Below are 25,840 nucleotides of genomic sequence, written 5' to 3'. Positions count from 1 at the left end.
TATGGAGCCTCTAAAGGGAACTTTGCAAAAATGTATTTATTTATTTATTTATTTAATTTGTTTATTTGTCAGGGACAATGTACAAAATACATTAATCTTACGAGAAGATGTTTTGTACCAGAGTTAGCTAATGCTATTTTCCATCTGCAGTCCCCGGGCAGGTGCACACGATATTAAAACATTACATTGCAAATAACTGTCAGTAGCACTAACAAATACATGCAATATTAGTTAAACTATGATCATTTAAAACTAGATGTTTAAATGAAAAACTAACCAAAAAAACCATCACAGCCCAAAATATGTACAACAATAAAAAAAACAATTACTTCAATATTACATTTGTATACTTTAAGTGTGCTGATGCTGACACAGCTGGTTATCCCATGTATTTCTTTAAGTTTCTAGAGAAATTATTGAGATCTACAGACAACTTTAGACTGTCTGGAAGTTGATTCCATTGTTTAATGGTTTTAAAAGAGAAGGCTTTCTGTGCAAAGGCAAAGGATCTTTTCGGGATAGCACAATTTCTCTGAGCAGTGGAGCGGGATGTTCGGCTTATTTGTTCAGAATAAAGTTTTATTAATTTTTTCATTGAAGGTGGAGCAATATTATTAACAATTTTAAAAACGGTTCTTAGATTTGTATATCGAATTAGGGAGTCAAAACTTAACATTTTATATTTACCAAGAATATTGCAGTGATGATAGCGGGTGGCTTTTCTGTCAAGCACCTTTAAAGCCTGATTATAGACCGATCTGAGCGGCCTGAGTGTGGTCTCGTTGGCCTGAGACCAACAGGACAAACAGTAGGCAGTGTTGGGGGAAATGCATTACAAGTAACTTGAGTTACGTAATCAGATTACTTTTTCAAGTAACTAGTAAAGTAACGCATTACTTTTACAATTTACAACAAAATATCTGAGTTACTTTTTCAAATAAGTAACGCAAGTTACTTTGTTTTCCCATTTATTGACTGACAGCTCTCCTGTCCTCATGTTGAGACAAATCAAAGTGCAGAGGTGTGTGTGTGTGTGAACATGTTTATTGTAGTTCTAGACTAAATGTGAGCATTTACTCATCTCACTTGCACAAAATATTCAATATTCCTCAAAATGAATAAAATCAGTGAAATGCAGAATCAGAATACTATGCAAACCTCCAAATAACTAAATATGTTAAATAAAACATAATTTTTATGCATTTAATCTCACCAATGTACTTGCTTCTGACCTTCGATGATTCAGTTTAATAAGCAGAAATGACTATAGATAGATAGAATGGTTTGCTTTCCTCTACTGTACACATTTCCTTCAGCCTGAGGATTATTGTTTCACTTTTAGTGTGAAAGGGTCTTTACATTTGCCCAAAAATAGAACATTGTGTTATAAAAAAACAAGCCCAGCCCAGGTGGGGAAAAAAGTAACGTAATGCATTACTTTTCTAAAAGTAATGCAATTAGTTACTTTTTAAGGGAGTAACGCAATATTGTAATGCATTACTTTTAAAAGTAACTTTCCCCAACACTGACAGTAGGTGATGTGTGGAGAAATCATGGCATTAAAATACATGAAAGATGCTTCAGTTGTCAAACTATTCCTAATATGTCTAAAAGTGGAGATATTATATTTAATAGTGTTGCACATTCTTTTAATATGTTTTTTAAAACTTAGAGTTTGGTCCAAATGGACACCTAGATATTTTATCTCTGTCACGATGTTAATTTTTTGTCCATTAACATAGATGTTAGGCATATCTTTACCTTTATTGGACTTAGCGAAATACATTCCAACAGTTTTTTCAATATTTAGAATTAAGCAAGAAGATTTAAGCCAATTACTTATTTTGTCCATGGCTGAGGACAATTTAGTGGCTACTTGCTCCATATCCCTCCCATGTACGTAGATGACGGCATCATCTGCGTACATGATGATGTCTATGCCCTTGCACACAGCCGGAAGATCATTGGTGTAAATACTGAACAACAAGGGTCCCAGAATTGACCCTTGGGGGACCCCAGTTGTCCAGGGCTTCAGAGAGGACAATACATTCCTTACCCTCACACACTGCATCCGATTTGAGAGATATGATTGTATCCAATGCAATGTCTCCATGGACAGATTATACTTCGAGAGCTTAGACAGGAGGACACGGTGGTTTACCGTGTCGAAGGCTTTTCGCAAGTCCAGAAACACGGCACCCACCGTGCCCCCTCTGTCCAAGCTGGCCTTAATGTTTTCTATCAGATAGCAGCAGGCTGCGTCGGTGGAATGATTGCGTCTAAAACCGAACTGCATGGAGTGCAACAAATTATTACAATCTAAGTGATCGTTTAGCTGCTCTATGATAGCTTTCTCAAGAATTTTAGATGCTACAGGCAATATACTAATAGGCCTGTAGTTGCTTATTTCATTTTTGCTTCCAGATTTATAAATTGGGGTTACAACTGCTGTTTTAAAGACACTGGGGAAGATACTCTCATCAATAGATTTATTCACAATATATGTAATAGCTGGTGTTAAAATCTCCCTATGTTTTTTAATGAGAGAGCTATCAAGTCCCCAGAAATCCTTAGCTTTTGAGTTAGATAAGGACTGTATTATTCTATCTGTTTTAGAATAATCAATGTGTTTAAAGCACATAACCTCATGATCATAAATGGAGGGCTGAGGTGATGGACAAGGATGAGGCAATCCAGAGGCGTATTGGGTAATTTCATTCACTGAATCAATAAAATAATTATTAAAATAATTTTAAACTGTTAGACCATCCCTGTGGTTTTCGTCATCTTTTTTCAGCTCTATTATTCCACTCTTAGTTTGCATCTTTCCAGTTAATTTGTCCATAGTTTGCCAAAGTTGTTTAGAATTGCCCTTTGCTTGTTTAATTATATTCAGAAAAAACTTTGCTTTTGCTTGTCTTAGCTGTTGAGTGACTTTATTTCGAAGTCCCTTATAGATCAGGCGATCAGTTGTGAGTCCCGTTTTATGTGACTTTTTTAATGCTGAATCTCGAGTTCTCATCAATTTCCATAGATTATCATTTAACCAAGGTAGACGGATTTTGCCTTTAGGCTTTACCTTTTTTCCTTTAGAATGTTTAAAAACAAGCTGTTGAAACATCTTTATCAACTCACTAGAAGCTATATTACTGTCTTTATCATTTACCATTTCAAACCAATTTACCTTTCTTATTTCATTATCAAACCTCTCAATATCTTTCCTGGGGATATAAAGTACAGATTCATTAATATCAATCTTATTTAAATTTCGGTAGCGCGCTTTTGACAGTTTCCTTGCAACTAATGTTAAATTATGATCAGAAAGACCGGTTATTAAATTATAAACTTTACCGATACGGTCAGCTTTGTTAGTAAAAACTAGGGATGTCCCGATCAGGTTTTTTTGCCCTCGAGTCCGAGTCCGAGTCATTTGATTTTGAGTATCTGCCGATACCGAGTCCCGATCCGATACTTCTATAATACGTAGCCTACATAAAAAAAGAATAAAGAAGAGCGAAAAAACAGATCCAGGATGTTCCTTATTTTTTATTTAATTCACCTTATTTTAACATTCAACAACTCTGTTAACAAACAGAGCACTTCTGTGAGGTAGCTTAAACAATCAAGTAATAAATAACATAAATTCTTCACTTTTGGTGATGTCAACAAAGTGATGTCATGCCACATGCGTTGCTGTTTCTGTGTGGAGTCAAAAGGGTCTAACTCTGTGCCATCGCATAACTATAGATGTGTTAAAAAATAATGAGAATATATATATACATTACATTAGGGCTGCACGATATTGGAAAAAAAAATTACATTGCGATATTTTTTCCCCAACGATATATATTGCGATATTGAGAGCCATAACTCCAGGCTAAAGACAATAATTACCATTCCATGATATTAATAATTTCACTAATAAGCAAGCTTCATTACAAGTGACAAAAAGGTCACTTAATTTTTTATTCCAAAATTAGAACATTTCTGTAAACACAAAAGCAGAACACATTTTTAAATAAAACAGCAGCTTTACACCAACCCCCTGATTGGTTTACAACAATATAACTTAAAATAAATATATTTTTTATAAATTTTGGTTCACAATCTTTTAAGTCAACTTTTCTTAGCCAAAGTAAAACAGTGTTGGTGTTGGTCATCATAATCATATGAAATAAACAAAATGATATAAAACTTTAATATATTTTGTATTAAATCTTCTAAACAGATTAGAGAACATGTTTCTGTAAACAGAAAAGCCGAACACATTTAAACAGCAGCTTTACCGCCTCTGTCATCGTCGCCGCTCCCACCACGCGCATCAAGAGCTGAGGGGGCACCAAAAAAATAGCCTAATGAAAAATAAATAATTCTAATGCCGATATTATTATAGATACAGACATCCCAAGTTCCGGGAGTCTCCCGCATATTGATAGCGGCTCACTGATGCCCGCAAATTAGTTAAAATTTCCGGAATCTAGAGCGAGCGCGCCCGCGAGACAGAGACTGTGCTCCAAACCGCGCAGCGCGTGCACGGCAGAGAGGCAGAGAGGGAGAGAGAGCAAGATACCGCGGCGCGCGTGCCTCATGAAGCGCGTAATATCTCCCGCTGGTGCTACTGTGCTACTACCCTTCACATCGCATGTTCCGGCGATGTGACTATCGCTCACTCGCACATCGCGATGTCGACGTTAAAATCGAATATCATTCAGCCCTACATTACATATATATATCCGAGTCCTGATCGGGAGGTAACGTCCGATTCCGATCGAGTCTGAAACCAGGTGATCGGGCCCGATTTCCGATCATGTGATCGGATCTGGACATCCCTAGTAAAAACTAGATCAATAAGCGTTTGAGATGTTTTAGTAATCCGCGTTGCTTTTTCAATCATTTGTGTAAAATTAAATTTTTGAGTAATCTCCTTTAGTTTTTTTCTAACATTTTTATCGATCCAATTTATATTAAAATCCCCCATGAGAAGTATTTCATTCGCATCACATTTTTTAAGAATGTCAGTTAGGTGATCAAAAAATACATTATTTGATGTCGGAGGCCTATACAGAGCAAGAACAGCGAATTACATTTCCGGAGACAGCCTCATTTTTATCCCCACACATTCCAAAACATCTCCCACTGATTCCATATGTACACATTGAAAACTGTCCTTGACATAGATCATTACTCCGCCCCCTTTGCCATGACCACGGTCACGCCTGTAGATGTTATAGCCTGGAACATAAACAGCACTATTTGAAATGGAGGGTTTTAGCCAAGTCTCAGAAAGACACAAAAAGTCAAGGTTGGAATGTGTTAGCAACTGTTCAAGTTGTTCAGATTTCGACACAGCGCTTCTTATATTTAGGTGTCCCCCAAATACACCTTTAGGTTTAACCTTTGGGTCCCAGAGAACTTTGGCATGGTTAACAGTCTGAAATAGTCTGTATCTCTGTTGTTTGGTGACAGCGTTTGAAAGACACGGCATGGATAGATGAGACGAGTGCACCGTATCACATACTGCTCCAACTTTCTCCACAGCGCCATTTCGTTTGTTTACCCCAGTATACGGACAAAATGTATCTGTGCGTGGTGTCTGTGCCGACACGTTCTTTTTACGCAATGTCTCAGTACCGTCTGGGGAAGGCGCATCTAACTTTATCGCAGAAATCTGCGAAGTTCCAGATCTATCCTCCGCCGTTCACAGTGTTAATGGCAAGCAATTTTGTCCGTTTGTTTGTGTGTGCTCATAAGAGTAACTCACTGCGATCGTGACTGCAGATCCACACATGGGTAAAACGCCATTTGCTCCCGTTAGTTCTTCCCCGCTGCTAGGTCCGGGGTTTAGATGTATATCCCCGCACAGTAAGAGGAAAGTGCACAGCGAGGTTAAAACAGCTGATCCTCGGGTGGAGTGATGGGGGGTCTCTTAAGAGCAGGTGGAGTGATGGGGGGTCTCGTAAGGGCAGGTGGAGTGATGGGGGGTCTCGTAAAGGCAGGTGGAGTGATGGAGGTTCTTGTAAGGGCAGGTGGAGTGATGGAGGTTCTTGTAAGGGCAGGTGGAGTGATGGAGGTTCTTGTAAGGGCAGGTGGAGTGATGGAGCGTCTCATAAGGGCAAGTGGAGTGATGGGGGGTCTCGTAAAGGCAGGTGGAGTGATGGAGGGTCTCGTAAGGGCAGGTGGAGTGATGGGGGGTCTCGTAAGGGCAGGTGGAGTGATGGGGGGTCTCGTAAGGGCAGGTGGAGTGATGGGGGGTCTCGTAAGGGCAGGTGGAGTGATGGGGGGTCTCGTAAGGGCAGGTGGAGTGATGGGGGGTCTTGTAAGAGCAGGTGGAGTGATGGGGGGTCTCGTAAGGGCAGGTGGAGTGATGGGGGGTCTCGTAAGGGCAGGTGGAGTGATGGGGGGTCTCGTAAGGGCAGGTGGAGTGATGGGGGGTCTTGTAAGAGCAGGTGGAGTGATGGGGGGTCTCGTAAGGGCAGGTGGAGTGATGGGGGGTCTCGTAAGGGCAGGTGGAGTGATGGGGGGTCTTGTAAGAGCAGGTGGAGTGATGGGGGGTCTCGTAAGGGCAGGTGGAGTGATGGGGGGTCTCGTAAGGGCAGGTGGAGTGATGGGGGGTCTCGTAAGGGCAGGTGGAGTGATGGGGGGTCTCGTAAAGGCAGGTGGAGTGATGGAGGTTCTTGTAAGGGCAGGTGGAGTGATGGAGGTTCTTGTAAGGGCAGGTGGAGTGATGGAGGTTCTTGTAAGGGCAGGTGGAGTGATGGAGCGTCTCATAAGGGCAAGTGGAGTGATGGGGGGTCTCGTAAAGGCAGGTGGAGTGATGGAGGGTCTCGTAAGGGCAGGTGGAGTGATGGAGCGTCTCATAAGGGCAGGTGGAGTGATGGGGGGTCTCGTAAAGGCAGGTGGAGTGATGGAGGGTCTCGTAAGGGCAGGTGCAGGTGGAGTGATGGAGGGTCTCATAAGGGCAGGTGGAGTGATGGAGGGTCTCGTAAAGGCAGGTGGAGTGATGGAGCGTCTCATAAGGGCAGGTGGAGTGATGGAGGGTCTCGTAAGGGCAGGTGGAGTGATGGAGGGTCTCGTAAGGGCAGGTGGAGTGATGGAGGTCTCATAAGGGCAGGTGGAGTGATGGAGGGTCTCATAAGGGCAAGTGGAGTGATGGAGCGTCTCATAAGTGCAGGTGGAGTGATGGAGGTCTCATAAGGGCAGGTGGAGTGATGGAGGGTCTCGTAAAGGGCAGGTGGAGTGATAGAGGGTCTCGTAAGGGCAGGTGGAGTGATGGAGGGTCTCGTAAGGGCAGGTGGAGTGATAGAGGGTCTCGTAAAGGGCAGGTGGAGTGATAGAGGGTCTCGTAAGGGCAGGTGGAGTGATGGAGGGTCTCGTAAGGGCAGGTGGAGTGATGGAGGGTCTCGTAAGGGCAGGTGGAGTGATAGAGGGTCTCGTAAGGGCAGGTGGAGTGATGGAGGGTCTCGTAAAGGCAGGTGGAGTGATGGAGGGTCTCGTAAGGGCAGGTGGAGTGATAGAGGGTCTCGTAAGGGCTGGTGGAGTGATGGGGGGTCTCGTAAGGGCAGGTGGAGTGATGGAGGTTCTCATAAGGGCTGGTGGAGTGATAGAGGGTCTTGTAAGGGCAGGTGGAGTGATAGAGGGCCTCGTAAGGGCAGGTGGAGTGATGGAGGGTCTCGTAAGGGCAGGTGGAGTGATAGAGGGTCTCGTAAGGGCAGGTGGAGTGATGGAGGGTCTCATAAGGGCAGGTGGAGTGATAGAGGGTCTCGTAAGGGCAGGTGGAGTGATGGAGGGTCTTGTAAGGGCAGGTGGAGTGATGGAGCGTCTCATAAGGGCAAGTGGAGTGATGGAGGGTCTCACAAGGGCAGGTGGAGTGATGGAGGGTCTCGTAAGGGCAGGTGGAGTGATGGGGGGTCTCGTAAAGGCAGGTGGAGTGATGGAGGGTCTCGTAAGGGCAGGTGGAGTGATGGAGCGTCTCATAAGGGCAGGTGGAGTGATGGAGGGTCTCGTAAAGGCAGGTGGAGGGATGGAGGGTCTCGTAAGGGCAGGTGGAGGGATGGAGGGTCTCGTACGGGCAGGTGGAGGGATGGAGGGTCTCGTAAGGGCAGGAGGAGGGATGGAGGGTCTCGTAAGGGTATGAGGAGGGATGGAGGGTCTCGTAAGGGCAGGTGGAGTGATAGAGGGTCTCGTAAGGGCAGGTGGAGTGATGGAGCATCTCATAAGGGCAGGTGGAGTGATGGAGGGTCTCGTAAGGGCAGGTGGAGTGATGGAGGGTCTCGTAAGGGCAGGTGGAGTGATGAAGGGACTCGTAAGGGCCGGTGGAGTGATGGAGGGTCTCGTAAGGGCAGGTGGAGTGATGGGGGGTCTCGTAAGGGCAGGTGGAGTGATGGAGGGTCTCGTAAGGGCAGGTGGAGTGATGGAGGGACTCGTAAGGGCCGGTGGAGTGATGGAGGGTCTCGTAAGGGCAGGTGGAGTGATAGAGGGTCTCGTAAGGGCAGGTGGAGTGATGGAGGGTCTCGTAAGGGCAGGTGGAGTGATGGAGGGACTCGTAAGGGCCGGTGGAGTGATGGAGGGTCTCATAAGGGCCGGTGGAGTGATAGAGGGTCTCGTAAGGGCAGGTGGAGTGATAGAGGGTCTCGTAAGGGCCGGTGGAGTGATGGAGGGTCTCGTAAGGGCAGGTGAAGTGATAGAGGGTCTCGTAAGGGCAGGTGGAGTGATGGAGGGACTCGTAAGGGCCGGTGGAGTGATGGAGGGTCTCGTAAGGGCCGGTCTCGTAAGGGCAGGTGGAGTGATAGAGGGTCTCGTAAGGGCCGGTGGAGTGATAGAGGGTCTCGTAAGGGCAGGTGGAGTGATGGAGGGACTCGTAAGGGCCGGTGGAGTGATGGAGGGTCTCGTAAGGGCCGGTCTCGTAAGGGCAGGTGGAGTGATAGAGGGTCTCGTAAGGGCAGGTGGAGTGATAGAGGGTCTCGTAAGGGCAGGTGGAGTGATGGAGGGTCTCATAAGGGCCGGTGGAGTGATAGAGGGTCTCGTAAGGGCAGGTGGAGTGATAGAGGGACTCGTAAGGGCCGGTGGAGTGATGGAGGGTCTCGTAAGGGCAGGTGGAGTGATAGAGGGTCTCGTAAGGGCAGGTGGAGTGATGGAGGGACTCGTAAGGGCCGGTGGAGTGATGGAGGGTCTCGTAAGGGCCGGTCTCGTAAGGGCAGGTGGAGTGATAGAGGGTCTCGTAAGGGCAGGTGGAGTGATAGAGGGTCTCGTAAGGGCAGGTGGAGTGATGGAGGGTCTCATAAGGGCCGGTGGAGTGATAGAGGGTCTCGTAAGGGCAGGTGGAGTGATGGAGGGACTCGTAAGGGCCGGTGGAGTGATGGAGGGTCTCGTAAGGGCAGGTGGAGTGATAGAGGGTCTCGTAAGGGCAGGTGGAGTGATGGAGGGACTCGTAAGGGCCGGTGGAGTGATGGAGGGTCTCGTAAGGGCCGGTCTCGTAAGGGCAGGTGGAGTGATAGAGGGTCTCGTAAGGGCAGGTGGAGTGATAGAGGGTCTCGTAAGGGCAGGTGGAGTGATGGAGGGACTCGTAAGGGCCGGTGGAGTGATGGAGGGTCTCGTAAGGGCCGGTCTCGTAAGGGCAGGTGGAGTGATAGAGGGTCTCGTAAGGGCAGGTGGAGTGATAGAGGGTCTCGTAAGGGCAGGTGGAGTGATGGGGGATCACTCCACCGGTGGATATGTATGTTTCAGAGTAAGAATGTATCTCTACTTTTGTATCCTCCAAACATATCTTTCTTGTAACCGAATTAAACCGGTTTGCCCTAGCTAGATACTTATAGTAGGTTATGATATAAATGTTTTTTACTATGTTTACCATCCTTTGGAGTAGGAATGAGGAATCCTGACACCATCATAAACCATGCAAATTAGGCTGTCAGAAGGAGACAAAGGAAATCTCTCCCGCTCTAAGTTTCTGAGTCTTAGTGGCCAGTTCCCTCAAAATGGCCAGTTCCCTGTGGACTCAGTCTTCCTTAAGAGACAAGGATGATGGCTCATCGCCATTTTAGTAGTATTTTCTTAGTCTCTTACTCTTAATATTCTCTTAGTCTCTTAGTTGTTTGTCTTAGTCTTTTACCTTTTTGTCTTGTGCTCATTCATTTCTATCTCCGGGTGAAATGGACTTTGCTTTCAAGTAAACCTTTTAAAATACCCGTGCACGACACGCGCTCCGGAAGAAACGAGACAGCGCTTCAAACTCCATGGACACACCGAGGACCTGCACTCACACACCAAAGAACCATGCAAGTATTATCTCTATCGAGATTTAGATGCGTTTAAGACTGTTTGCCCCTGCTTTAAGGTGATTTGATTCGTTGCTGGCTCTCAAAGGTTAATTGTGATCTTTTCTCTTTCTTTCTTTACTTTCATTATTTTGCCTATATGTATTCTTTGTTTAAATGTAGTCGTATGTTTTTAAAACCCATTATACGCTTGATTGTTTCTGTCTGCTGCTCATCTAACAAAGCTTTAAATTGTTGAGGACATTAGTTAGCAATCTTAACAGAAAAGTTATTCTTCATGACCAGGTGAAGAACATTTCTTGCAAGTTTACAAGGAGAATAATTCTTTCTGAGAGTTGATAAAAGAACAGATTATTCGATGTGAAATTAATTCTGTTAAAGGTTATTCTGAAAATTGATTTAGCCTATGTATATTCATAGTTGATTATAATTTGTTGCAATTCATTATCTATATATAGAGATACAAATACATGGACTAGCCTATGTATTCCCTTTTTGGGCGATTTAACATATGTATGCGATATTGAACATAACGATGATTAATTATTGAATATATTCCCTTATTTGAGCTAACTCGCTAAAAACATTATACACATTTTTTTTTTTTTATTAAATGTAAAAAAAAAATGTTTTATACAAATTCATTTTAACAGCATAATGTTGATTTCAGTAATAGAAGTAACAAATAACAAGGAACTCCCGGCACTTGCAAATGAATATCAAAACTTTATTAGCAACGTTTCGGTCTCATAACCTTCATCAGGCATCTGTCGACCTACCTATTTTTTTCCTACGCACCTATCACCCTCAGGTGTGCGATGGTGTTTGCTAATAGTATTAGAAGTAACAAAATTATCTTACTTTATATTAAAAGATGATAGATTTTAGCAAGATCCCCAACATACCCTTTCCCCCCCGCCCACAAATGCCGCCATCACATTTCCTTGCAGGTCCTGCTCCACCACAAAAGATCTGCAGAAAAGTGCTGTAATAGCTCTGTTTGAAATTACAATAATTAAAATAAACATTAAACAATACCTCTGTGATTTATGTGCTCAACACTCCATTTACATGTTGAGGTTTATTGAAGATTTTCCTGTCAGATGTAAATAGACATTTGAAATAAGTGTCTTTAAGTTGTGACATGATATGGTTATGTAAATCCACGTTAGAGACATAAGTGTCCATACTGGAGCTCCCCTGTTAGCTATACATAATAAAACATGTTTTTACAGCAAAATCACAACTATACTATACTGTGTAACATCTTTACACCTTCAACAATTCAACAGTTTACTCTACAGTAGTTCAACACCGTGTGAAAACCCCCGCGTCGCTGATCTCCGTGATGTTTGATAATGACGTATGCTCTCGCGTGGCCTCCTGGGATAGAAGAGTATCCATCGGACGAGTACTCGAGAATCTGTGCTGAAGATGTAGGACATCCGGGAACTCCTCGCCTACTCTTTTATGAATACTGATGTTTCGAACGTACTTCTTCCTTCACGTACTGTTTTCTCCTACTATATAATAGGAAAGTAGGCATATTCTAACGCACTATTAGTATACGCACATCCAAATCTCGTGAGAATTAGTACGTCACCCAGGTAATTCTCGCAGTACTCTTTTATGATTTGTACATACTTTTTCGCTCACCTACTGTTTTTCCCTACTATATAGTAGGGAAGTATGCGGTTTCGAACGCAGCCTTTATATTCCTACAGGACAAAACACCAAATAGACAGAGTTACATAGAGCGTTTACTGAAGGCACAGAAGCTGACGATGTTTGCTTCTGCGGTACGCTATTGTATGTTTGAGACATATGATACTTCAAAACAGAACAAAAAAGCTATTTTCAATGCTTTTATTGATTGGAGAAATTGAAGTTAAAAATAGGTTGAAATCAGATTTACATAATGAATTTCTGTAGTAAAGTTAAATTCAGAAAATGTTTAAATGCATGTTCAATGTGAGCAGAATGACTTTTAATAAAGATGTCTAGCACAAATATAAGCAAGTTGGCCTTGTTTGGCATTGTCATTCCAGCAGCGGTTACCTAGGGTAAGATAAACAATAAATACATAATTATTTTTATGAATCGAAGACACTTTTATTAATGCAATTAACTTTATATTGAATTAGTTTGAAGAAATCTGTGATATTCATACCATAGTTTATTTCCAGAAAGTTCTCATTATTTTCATAATTGTTAGGTTGTCCACTGCCCCAGTTGGTGTAATCAAAGACCGATCCATCAGTCCACATCCACTGTCCTTTCTAAAGAGTGAATGAAGTGGTTAGAAAGTCTTCTGTTCATTTATTGTTTACACACTTACTTATTGCAATTGTTAAACTTTTTTCCTTTTTTATAAAATATTTGTCCCCAAAATAATTAATATTGCATCTTACATGGCTTTTTGAGCCAGATAATGTGAATTTCTTTGAATCTGTATAAAAACAAATGTTAGGCAAAGTTGCTACGCTCATCACAGTTACTTATTTTATTATGAAATGTACCCACAAAAACTAACACACAAAAAAATATGTTATAGTCTTGAACATGCATAAATTATATAAAACAGTACATCATTTCACAGCCATCTTTTTGTTTTCTTTATTTTTCTATCTGAATCTATGGCACAGACAATAAAAACTGCAGTCTCCTACTCTGACTTCAAGATCATGTGATTGCCACTGACTCACCGTGTGGAGCAGTCTTGTTGTATAACAAGGGCAGGGGCTCACAACATCCCAAGTGTCCAAACCACAACAATACGCCTACTAGGGGTGGGACGATACAGGTACCTCACGATTCAATTCTGTGGCGATATGTGGTCCACGATATGATAATATCACGATTCGCGATATCTACGATATTCAATATATTGGAAGAAATTTCATCGACGATATATCACGATATATGTGACTGAAAAGAAAAAGGATAAGGAAATAAGGAAATTTTATGCATTAATGCCAACATTTCCAACATTGTACAAAGAAATATGCATTTGCATAATAACTCACTGCCTTGACGATATCCATATGGGGCTATACCTCAGTGGCAGCAACCATACAGCGTGCGCATACACTGTCACACACACACACACACACACACACACACACACTCTCTCTCTCTCTCTCTCTCTTGTTTTTTATGTTGAACGGAATGGCTACTGTTCTCTGCTTTTCAACAAATCATTTGCACACACATTCTGTAATTTTTCTATCTGAAGCTATTGCCTGCAACATTGAAAGCTCCGGTCTCTGTGTTTAGCGCGAATGCTCACGTGATTGCCGCCGGCTCGGGATAAAATTTGTGCAGGACAGTCGTGCCGTGTACCCGCTGCTTTGATGCGATTATCAGTTTAACTGACTCGTAATGTGTGCAATATCTCACGACCTCCCGAGTGTCCGAACCCGAACTCGCACCGTGTACGCCCGCCTTTACTTGTGTTCTTCACCGGCCGCTGTTTGCGCCACTTTACCCCTATTTACTCGAACAGCGCCCCCCGCAAACAGAATGGTAGATATTGGGTAGTGACAGTGACATTGACAACGGGTAAATTCATAATTTTGTGTTGTAATAAAATATCGATATTGGGCGTTAGTGTATCGATTATTTATTGCGACAGAGAGCACAACAATATATTGCAATATCGATTTTTTCCCACCCTTAACGCCTACCCTAAGCTATTTCATGTCACAAACAAGCAGCAACCTTCCGGTCTCTCTCTGAAATACCAACACGTAAGTGACTGAAACTGCAGTTCACCAACTGGCCACTAGAGGCTGCAAAAGAGACTCAATCCCATAGAGTTATAATGATATAATGCCCAATTTTACAGCAGAAAAAACATGTTTACAGCCTGGTACAAAATTCTGGTTTTGGTCTATATTGCTAATTTTGCCCTTCATGATGAGTAGGAGTAAGTTTTTTTTTATAACTCATCCTTCTAAATTATATGAAGCCTTAAAGTTATGCATAATTAAGGGAGTGGCCACTTGAGTCAAGTCACCTAAATTTATACAGCGCTTTTAATAGTATGGATTGTTTCAAAGCAGCTTTACAGTGCAAATAGAAATTAGCGCAACAGTGAAGTTGCGAAAATCATTAGTCATTAACTTAGGGGCCGCTAACACGACACCGTTTTAACAGAAAACCCTTAACACGCTGCCTAGTGTCTCAAGAACTTACTCCCTGAAATAGGTTTGAAGGTGCAAATGATTATCCGTTTTCTCTGCGCAAACCCGCAAAAACGCAGACGGCGCGCACATGCGCATCACGTGTTCGGTCGATAGGTATGCGTGTTTGAATATATATGTGCGCAGACGTGTAGTCCTTCACAAATCAACCCTCAACAAACTACTTGTTAGGCCTTAAGAATGTATAATTCAGATTTTTTTGGAAAGAGGCCTTCACAGGGGAGAGACTAGTGACACTTCAGGACTGCGGTGTCGTCGGGTCCTGGCGCTGGTCCTTCATCAGATTAGATGACGACTAATATTAGCGTAGATGCCATTCTTCTTATGATGTAACGAGTACATCAGGATTTATGGGAAGTGTTCCCGGTCCCGGCTGTTCTAAACTCTGCAGCCTAACATTGAGTTATATAAGTCTATAATGTGTTATGTGTATGCTAGGCCAAAGAGATGTGTCTTTAATCTAGATTTGAACTGACAGAGTGTGTCTGCTTCCCGGACAATGTTAGGAAGACTGTTCCAAAGTTTTGGTGCTAAATAGGAAAAGGATCTACCGCCAGCAGTCGATTCTGATATTCTAGGTATTATTAACTGGCCGGAATTTTGAGATGGCAGTAGACGTGAAGGACTATAATGCGTTAAGAGCTCGCTCAAGTACTGCGGAGCTAAACCATTTAGTGCTTTGTAAGTAATCAGCAATATTTTAAAATTTATACGATGTTTAATAGGCAGCCAATGCAGTGTTGACAGAACGGGGCAAATATGGTCATACTTCCTGGTTCTAGTAAGAACTCGAGCTGCTGCGTTTTGAACTAGCTGTAGTTTGTTTATTAAGCGTGCAGGACAACCACCCAGTAGAGCATTACAATAATCTAGCCTTGAGGTCATGAACGCATGAACTAATTGTTCTGCATTATTCATTGAGAGCATATGACGTAATTTAGATATATTTTTAAGATGAAAAAATGCAGTTTTACAGATACTAGACACGTGACTTTTAAATGAAAGATTGGTATCAAAGAGCACACCCAGGTTCCTAACCGACGACGAGTACTTGATTGACAGGTGGATTGCCGCTGATGTTACTACTAGCATTTGTCTGCTGTCTGTTAGCGTCACGTCACCTCAGCTAATCCGCCTCGCTGCACAGTTTTGTTTATCCGGGAGTGACACAGCCAAGATGGCGACGGCCGGCTCCGCCCACTTTGGCCTTCAAAAATGCTCTTCAGAAACACTACGAGTGACGTCACGGACTCTAAGCCCATATGTTATGTATATGGTTACAATATGTAAAGTAAATTTACAAAAATGCAAACGCAACTTTAAGAAAATGTATAAATAATAATTAAACAAACATTTTATCATCTGCAAAACCACTTACTTGTACAGCATCATGACCACCAATCCAAGTCCGTGTCGTACCAGGCACCATGTTCAGCAGAAGATCGTTTTCAGCTTTACTGTGCACCGAGACAAGATTTCCACCAAAAGTTTGACAGCGCCTCTGAAAAGGCAGATTGTTTTTAATATCATCAATAGTATTTTGTAACATTAATAATGGTAAATGAAGTATTCCTCAGCAGTAGATGTGTTTTTCCAAATGGGATCTGCACTGCAAAAAACAAATGTATTTTATGGAGCCTCCAAAGGGACCTTTGCAAAAATACAAATTTACAGACTTTGGCGATAGCACAATAAACTTTTTCACTTTATATATACTATAACCTATTTTATTTGTGTGCCACTGCCATTGTACTATGAAGAAGACGAGAATATGGATGCACATGAACTAATAAAGCTATATTTGCTCAAAATTTGGCTTTTGTTAGACTAGTATAGTCTATCTCTAATATCACAGCCTTATCTCTCTATTTCAGGTTTTTTCTGAAAAAACTTTTTCCCAAATTTGTTTAAACTGTCTTTATATACCAATACATAATTAAAATGTAAGCACTCTGAAAAATTGAGTATAAAAATCGAGTGTCTGTAGTCCTCTCAGGGATGCAATAAACACAGCTACTTATTCCATTCACTCCCACCCCCTCCCTTCTGGGCTCCACCCCTCCCTTCTAGGTTCCACCCCCCCTTATGGGTTCCACCCCCCCTTTTGGGCTCCACCCCTCCCTTCTAGGTTCCACCCCCCCTTATGGGTTCCACCCCCCCTTATGGGCTCCACCCCCTCCCTTCTGGTCTCCAGCCCCTCCCTTCTGGGCCCCACCCCTCCCTTCTAGGCTCCTTCCAAAGCCATGCCCCCAAAACACATGAACGCGCGATGGCGACCGCTCAGCTGGAGGACGCGTTTACCAGCGCCGAGCGGAAAGGAGCGCAGTGCATGTAGTGATCAAGTCAGAATCACTAAACTTTATCATTATGAATATAAACAACTAACATGGCTGTTAGTACTCACTATCAAGCTGGCATATCGATACTGGTAAAGTTTAAAATATATTGAGTTTGATTCGGTAACAAGCTAGTAACATAAGGCAAAGCTAAACACAGGTTGCATTGATACACGTTTTCCCATTGCCATCAGTCACTGTGATGAAGGTGAGTTTCGTGTAAGATTCATACGGTGTTTTGCATGTAAGAGCTTTCACGATGAAAGCACTGTTGGCTCTGATGAGGACTACACTCCGGAGATATTAACTCTCGTCTGACTTCTTGCTTTATCTAAAGCCTTTTCGAATACTGTCTTCCTTTTTTTGCCTTGTTTGCCTTCGCTGGCTGTATATGCAGGTACTGGGAGTTTTGACTGCTCTTTCTCTGCCATAATTGTGATTATTCCTATCTTCCGTGCCTCTTCCCCTCCTCGAGTCAAACGGGCGCGCGCGTGTGGGCAGCTCCTGTAGCGGCAGCGGTGGTAGCCATGGTAGCGAGGGAGAGTGACAGTCGCCCAGCCAATCATTTCATTCATCCCGAATGGAATAAGTAGCTGTGTTTATTGCAGCCCTGAGAGGACTACAGACACTCGAGTTTTATACTCTCTTTTTCAGAGTACTTACATTTTAATTATGTATTGGCATATAAAGACAGTTTAAACAAATTTGGGATAAGGTTTTTTAGAAAAAACCTGCCTACCCTGCCTTTAAAGACTGTGCAAATATAACATTAGAGGCACGTTTTGAGAGGTGTCATGTATTGTCAGGACACGGACGTGTCACTAAACAGAGCTGAGGGCCACTGCCGTTTACATAGTGATATAATACAGCTCTGCATGTGCAATAAAAAAAAAAAACATGTTTAAATTCTACAGATTTATTTTTCAGTGAACATTATTATGCAACAATAATTTCTATATAGGCTATATTTTTTATATGAACTTAAGAACAAGTTACGTTTGCACCAGAATGTGGTGTGTTGCAAGTAGCTCATTATCGTGAGTGTTTTAAAAGATGAAATACCCAAAGGAGGATCCAAACATTTCTTCAAAAACCCTGGAATAAGTCATGAGCCGAGTAAATGAGGTTACTGATGCAAGTTTGGTTATTCCTCAAGATTTGCAGATTTGTGTTGCTTATTTAAGTTATACTAGTTTATTATAATTATTATTTAAAGCTCATTTCAATAAACAAAAATATAAGAATATTTATTTGATGATCAGATTCTTCAAGTCAGATCGGATTCATTAACTCTTGATATGTCTCTGTGTAACTGCAGAAAATTACATTTCAACCAAATATTTAAAGAGTTGCATAAATATGTCACATAATAATAATAATAGTGCTGTCAGAAGCACATTACCTCTGCTGCCAACCAGTCCAGCGGTGTTGCGAAGAATTTGACACATTTCAGTCCAAATGCTGACCATCCAGTGGGGCAGCCATAAGCTGTATATATAATATTCAAGAAACAGTGAGAGTATTTACACACACAATCATCGATTATGCTTAATAACCCAACAACATGTAGATCATGTAAACACTCTAGGGATGTTATTGGGTAAATGTCATAAACTGTTTAAGTTACTAATAACTTCTTGGAAGAGATCAAAATGTATTATTTGCTCTCACTGTAATAACAATAATTATTTCAATAGTAACCTGCTGCGTCCCCCTGAGAGAATGCCATGAAGAGAAGCAGAAGTGTCAGCTTTGCCATGGTCATCCTGGGAATGAATTGTTGAAGCAAATTTTGGTTCGGGTCTCAAAGGAAGCTCTCAGTGTCGAAGGTCCAGGTCTCAGAAGAAGTAACTATTGAACAATCAACAAAGTGAAATGCCAGCCTTTTATCTGTTTTCTTATCGTTAGGTACCCAATAGGCATCCTCATATCTATCTTTTCTTTTTTGCCCCTCCTCGTGATATCGCCACCGTTAAAAACAACTCTTTTGGGGCTTTTTGTCTACTGGTGGAAAATCTCTTATATAACATGTTTTTCTGTAGCTTCCAGTGCCTCCCTCTCCCTGTACCTACAGGATTCTGGCCACTTTTCAGCCTGTAACCCTCTGACCTGTTTTTCTGTCTGGTACATCAGCATATAAACTTATAAATAAATTCCCCAATACATCAGCAGCAAAGGTCAAATATGCCTGTGCATTATAAGGAAATTATACAAAGATACCAAGCAAGAACAAAGATATTTGAAATGCATAACAAAAAGATAAATGCACTTAATCAATATCATATGCTTTTTTTATAATAATAATAAAAAATAGCTAAATTAGCTGCATTAAATATTAAGACATAAATGTTAATTTATACATATTGTTTCACTGGCAGATTTGTTTTGTTTGTTTTTCATTTAAAGAAATAGTTCAACTCAAAAATAAAAATTGTCATAATTTACTCACCCTCCTATTGTTCCTAAACTGTGTGCTTTTCTTTCTTTTGTGATGCTACAATAAGAAGTCAACTCCAATTTAGTTTTGAACCGCACTAACCGCACTATAACTATGCAACCGTCTAATACAGTATCGTATCAGGAAGTGAGGAAAAATTTGATTCATTCATTGCTATAGGAGAGGAAGAATTTTGCAAACTCGTCAAATCATCTAAATCGACAACGTGTATGTTAGACCCTATACCGACTAAGCTGCTGAAGAGATGCTTCCAGATGTCATAGATCCTCTTCTTAATATCATTAATTCATCTTTGTCTCTAGGATACGTACCAAAAACCTTTAAGCTAGCTATGATTAAACCGCTTGTTAAAAAAAACGCAACTTGATAAGTGTGTGCTGCACAGTCACGAGCTCTGGGATGACAGCGTGCTGCACAGGGACGGCCTCTGGGGTGAGATCAGTCTCCGGACTGGCAGACTTGCGTCTCCTACCCCCTCTCCGTCTATGACGGCAAGACGGTGGCTCCGTCCCTTCCCTCACCAGCCCAGAGTCGAAGGGGGACCATGGTGGAGAGTGGTGTTGGATTCCCTCTCGACCAACCACTCCTCTGCGACCTCCCCGGGTCCCACGAAAAATGACCAGACAGGTTCCCTCAAAACGCTCTCTCCTCTCCCGCTCGGTGGCTGGGGCAGAGAAGTTGGCGAACATACCACTGGATCCTTGTGTGTGACGGAGTCCTTCTGTCACGATCCACACCCAGAAACACAGGAGAAGATCCAAATGCAGTAAATGTGTCTTTATTTGAGGGAAATCCGTTACTCACAATCCAGTCCAGGCAGAGGTCATAACCAGGGTAGCAATCAAACATAACATAAACAAAAATTAGTTGATGCGTTTATGACCTCAAGGCTAGATTATTGTAATGCTCTACTGGGTGGTTGCCCTGCACGCTTAACAAACAAACTACAGCTGGTCCAAAACGCAGCCGCTCGAGTTCTTACCAGAACCAGGAAGTATGACCATATTAGCCCTGTTCTGTCAACACTGCATTGGCTGCCTATTAAACATCGGATACATTTTTAAATATTGCTGATTACTTACAAAGCACTAAATGGTTTAGCTCCGCAGTACTTGAGCGAGCTCTTAACGCATTATAGTCCTTCACGTCTACTGCGATCTCACAACTCCGGCCAGTTAATAATACCTAGAATATCAAAATCGACTGCTGGCGGTAGATCCTTTTCCTATTTAGCACCAAAACTTTGGAACAGTCTTCCTAACATTGTCCTGGAAGCAGACACACTCTGTCAGTTCAAATCTAGACTAAAAACACATCTCTTCGGCCTAGCATACACATAACACATTATAGACTTTTATAATTAGGCTGCATAGTTTAGAACAGCCGGGACCGGGAACACTTCCCGTAATCCTGATGTACTTGGTACATCATAAGAAGGATGGCGTCTACGCTAATATTAGTCTCTCTGTCTATCCCGAGGTTTACTGCTGTCCACCGGAACCAGGCCGTCTCCAGATCTGATGAAGGACCAGCGCCAGGACACGACGACGACGCCGCTGACCTGAAGTGTCAACCAGTCTCTCCTCCTCTCCACTCCGACTTCAACCAACCGGAACTGGACAAATACTCTGATTCATTCTGAACTTCATACACTGTTCACTCATTGGCCAGAGGAGAACTGGCCCCCGACTGAGCCTGGGTTCTCCCAAGGTTTTTTTCTCCATTCTGTCCCTGATGGAGTTTTGGTTCCTTGCCGCTGTTGCCTTACCTTCTGGCTTGCTTAGTTGGGGACATTTAATATTCAACAATATTATAGATCTGTCTTAAAGGTGGACGATGATGAAATTGTTTTTTGTATTATTTTCATGTTATCACTGTGAAGCTGCTTTGATACAATCTGTATTGTAAAAAGCGCTATATATAAATAAAGGTGACTTGACTTGACATAGGCTACGTTTACACGTGGCCGGTTATTTTCATAAACGGACATTTCACCCTCTCCGTTTTCAGAAAAGTTACACGAACCCGTGTATATGCTGTCAAGAGCATGCCAAACCTATAGGTGGCAGTGTAACGAGAAGCTCAAGCCCACGTTACCCAATCAGAATCCCGAAAATATAGGTCGCACTTTTGACGCAGTGCAAGTTCTGTCTCATACTGTGACGTCGACTGCCTAAAACTCTGTTTTTCTCAGTTTACGCGCAAACGGAGTTTTCCAAAATCTCCACTCTGGCCGGAGTTTTTAGAAAGAATCGTTTTCAGAGGAGAATTCTCCGTTTGCGTGTAAACGAGGGGCACAACCAAAGGGAAATGTCTCCGTTCTTCAAAATAACCATGTACGTGTAAACGGGGCCTTACCCAGATAGCATGTATAATCGGCCCGAGCTCGGCTGCCCCGCGGCGCCTGCGGCTTAGACTCGGCATCGGCGTGTGTTAACCGGGCCGACTGTGGCCCGTAGCTCGCTCTGGCACATGCATTTTTGTTACGGCTGTAAAGCACTGGGCCGATTCATGTTCACCTTAACTGGTAACCCGGTCGGCTGTATGATCTAGACCACTTCTGGAAATGACTCGGCTTAACGTTAGGTTAAATCAAGGATGGTTTGTATGAATTTTTACGTAAATTCCTGACCGTATCTGATAATGTATCTACTCGTTAATGTCATGACTTGTCCAAAACAAAATATTAATAATACTCCCATGTTGTAAAACAATTAATGCCAGGCAAAATATTTTTATACCTGCCAACATATGACTATCGTGTTTATTTGTGTTAATGGGATGAGATGGGTAGCCTACATGTACAACGTCTTAGCAACATTGATTCTGCAATTCATTTAATTGACTATTTCAAATATTTACAACCACGGCTGTTTTATTCTGGGCGCTCAGCTCAGACCCTTTTATCAGAATGAAGCCGATTTCTACGGTTACTGCAGCAAGCGTCAGCACGCATGCACAGCTCATCACTGGAGTGACGTGTGCAATAAAACTTAACGCCTGACTTGGAATCATCCCTTTTCGATCCTGCGCCATTACGGTGAACTTGAGGTAAGTGTGTTCAATTTCAACCATCAACATTTCACGCCGAGCATAGTTTCAATCGAGTTCCCTTATCCTATATTAACTCTACATTTTCGTACTGTTGCTGATAATGTTGATTATTATCTATCCGTTTAAACTTTGTTCACGGTCCGATGCTTCCCTCAAGATGAAACGAAAAGAAAGAATTCAGAATTAAATTAAGAATTATTAATTAGGACAACATCAAATTCTTTATCATGTCTGAGTAAAGTAGCAGCTAGTGCAAGTTAGGTAACTTAACGTTAATATGAAAGTGGCTCCGACTTTTATGGCGCGAATGAAGCAAACATTAACGTTAGCTGCTGTTAGGTCTTACTTTGCAGCTTGGGCAAAGTAGGCTAACGTTATACGCCATGTTTATTGAATGCAATTTACGTGAATAATATTTACGAGCGCAGTGTTTAATCTGTGGAAGAAGATAAAGTGGAACAAAATGTTAGCTGGATTAAGACCAACACACTGCACAGACAAACGGCAACAAACATTGTCCTAGAAAGTATAAGTTACACATTTTGATCCTGTAAGAAAATGTTTATTTTACTTATGTAAATTGTACGTTTGCTCCTGTTTTTACAGGTATGATAAAACAACTATATGCACACAAGTCTTGTAATATACACATTTGTTTGTTTTTTATTAGCACTTTTTTATCATGCATATCGTTTCAAAGCAGCTTTACATAAAATACATGTTTCATTGATACAATGTAATTTGGCCCTAATGAACAGGGAATCTAGCATCAAATAAAGAAAAACTATTGAGCCCCAGTGAGCAGCATAGATGACTGTGTCAAGGAAATAAGAAGGGCATCGGTGGTGAGGTGTTGGAGAAAGCCCTGAAGCAGACTCATCTTTGACACCAAAATGATGATCATGTGAATTTGTTACTGTATTGACTGGACTCTCACATTTTCCAGATGCTTTATTGCTTCACATCCGTTTACAAGCAACATAAAGCAACGGCGCCCTCTGTTGGTTAACTGTTACTATAGTCTGTATCAGTACTGTTACAATTTATCAAACATTGTGAAACATGTGAACGCTTGAATAAAGAGATATCTTAATCTAGATTAAATAGATTTACCCCCAAAAGATTAGAAATATCTCCTTTCCTGACAAAGTAAAAGGAAGTGTTCTTAATTCAAGAATAGTCAAGAATATAGCAAATGTACATATGTTCTTTGTGAGTAAACTAATTCTGAACAAACACATTTGTTTTTCAGGCGGTTATTCGGGATAAATCCAGGAAAAGGCACCAAAGCTGGAGGAGTCCAAAAGCGGACGGGGAAGGTCGTCCAGAAAAACAAACAGTGAACCCTCGTGTCTCCAGTCTGGTTAAAGTAATTTATGGATTTTGAGTGGGACTCTATATAAGTATCACACACACACACACACACACACACACACACACACACACACACACACACACACACACACACACACACACACACACACACCCCTAAACCCATTGTGGGGACATTTAGTCAATGTAATATAAACCTGTACACACACTCACACAAACATTTTGCAAAAGAAAACGTCAAAAAGGTTCATTATAGATACAGTAAGATAGAAACTAACCTGCTCACCGCTCATTTTCCTCCGCAAGAACACGTTTCTAATCTACCGGGAGACTAGCGCTAAACTAATATTTAGAAATAGAAATATCCTCATGCCATACTGTTCTAGAAGAGGGAGTACTCCACTGCATTTGTGAGTAAATCGAGCCAAGAGATCTCATAAAAAGCCAAGTGGGGGAGAGCGGGGCTGGTTGGGTCAAGGGTTGGTTGGCACACAGTTCAATTCTAGTACACTAGAGGGCGCTGCCACAAAAATCTGCCATTAAAATGACTGCCCTCTTGACCAGAGCACACACATTTAGTCAAATCATTGAATTGTCACTAACTTTTGAGGTGAGGATAACTTTTCTATTTTACAGTGTCAAAACAAAAAATAAGTTCTCCCCACTAAATACATTTTAGAACTATGATAGATAGAGATTTCAGTTGATAGAGATAGGATTGATAGAGATAGGATAATTGATAGGATCAGCTATATTTTGATATGAAATTTAAAAGTCTCTGATGAGCGATGCTATGTGGCTAACATAATTTCAGTGAAGAGGTGTGTCCTAATGTGGGTGGGGTTGGTTGACACATGTGCCAACCAACCCCAGTATAGCCATTTGGTTATAAATGTATTAATTTATGCATTTTACGTATGTTAAAACATAATTAATAATTTGTAATATATATATGTTAAGGCCTTCTTCAACAACCTAGATACCGTCATGCATAGGCACAGGTTTCCTCCAGGTGACATCTGAACATGGATGAGACAGGTGTCAGTCCAGAAACCACACAGGGTCATTGCCAGACGGGGATTCAAGCAAATTGGGTCAACAACCTCTGCAGAACGAGGGACGCTTATTACCCAAGCCTGCGCAGCTTCAGCCACAGGGAGTCGCATTCCTCCATATTTTGTCTTCCCCAGGGTAAATTTCAGGGACCACTTAATTCTGAGTGGACCTACAGGAGGTGCAAACCCATCAGGATGGATGAAGGAAGGACACTTTGTCGAATTCCTAAAGCATTTTGTGGAGAATACACAATGCACAAAAGAGAAGCCATGTCTCCTCTTGCTTGACAACCATGAGTCCCATCTCTCTGTCAGTGGCTTGAACTATGCCAAAGAAAATGGTGTAGTCATGCTATCATTCCCCCCACACCGCTCCCATCGACTACAGCCTCTTGACCTCTGAAGAGGCATGTCAACACAGCCTGTGACTCGTGGATGCTGAACCACCCTGGCAAAACCATGTCTATATATGATGTGCTGGGAATTGTTGCCACAGCATACCCATTGGCTGCAACCCCAAATAACATCCAATCAGGATTCAGGGTGGCTGGAATTTTCCCCTATAACAGGGATGTTTTTCCAGAAGAGGCCTTCGCCCCATCTTATGTTACAGACCGGCCAAACCCAGTCCCAACTGACCATCTCGTTGATGTCCCTGATGAGCTGCACCCTGTCACCGCTGGGCATTGAGAATGCTGTGCCCGGACCAAGTGGCTTTTCTGCTGGTACTGGGAGACGTCACCAAACCCCAGAAGAGCTGCGCCCATTCCCTAAGGCTGGGCCTGGGAAAGTTGGTGGTGCCGTCAGGAGACGAGGAAGACCGCCATCCTGACAGACACACCAGTCAAGCGACAAATAGAGGAACAAAAGCCAGCAACAAAGAAGAGACTCTTCAAAAAAAAAAGAAGAAGCCACAACTGAAAGCTCCTAAACAAAAACGGGAAAGGAGATCATCATCTGAGTCTGATGAAGATGAAGAGGAATACTGTCTGGTTTGTTTAGAGTCATATGGGAATAGCCGACCTAGGGAAGTTTGGCTTCAGTGCCTGTATTGCAAAAAGTGGGCCCATGACTTATGCACTCCAGGTCCACCAGTCTACATCTGCCAGAACTGTGATTCATCAGA

General features: G+C 42.3%; 1 protein-coding gene across 1 annotated transcript; it reads right to left on the bottom strand.

Annotated features, from left to right (window-relative positions):
• Positions 1–12,246: 12,246 nt before the first annotated feature.
• LOC307002020 (galactose-specific lectin nattectin-like) lies at positions 12,247–16,028 on the bottom strand (the record flags this gene model as incomplete). Its single annotated transcript, XM_079619227.1, has 3 exons — positions 12,247–12,332; positions 12,445–12,553; positions 15,858–16,028. The coding sequence occupies 3 exons, from the start codon at positions 16,026–16,028 to the stop codon at positions 12,262–12,264; spliced, it is 351 nt and encodes a 116-aa protein (XP_079475353.1). The 3' UTR covers positions 12,247–12,261.
• Between the last annotated feature and the right edge of the window lie 9,812 nt (positions 16,029–25,840).

Source organism: Phoxinus phoxinus (assembly GCF_949152265.1).
Source record: "Phoxinus phoxinus genome assembly, chromosome: 7".
Classification (NCBI taxonomy): domain Eukaryota; kingdom Metazoa; phylum Chordata; class Actinopteri; order Cypriniformes; family Leuciscidae; genus Phoxinus; species Phoxinus phoxinus.
The sequence above is the reverse complement of the archived record's forward strand: the minus strand, read 5'-3'. Positions and strand labels throughout refer to the sequence as shown.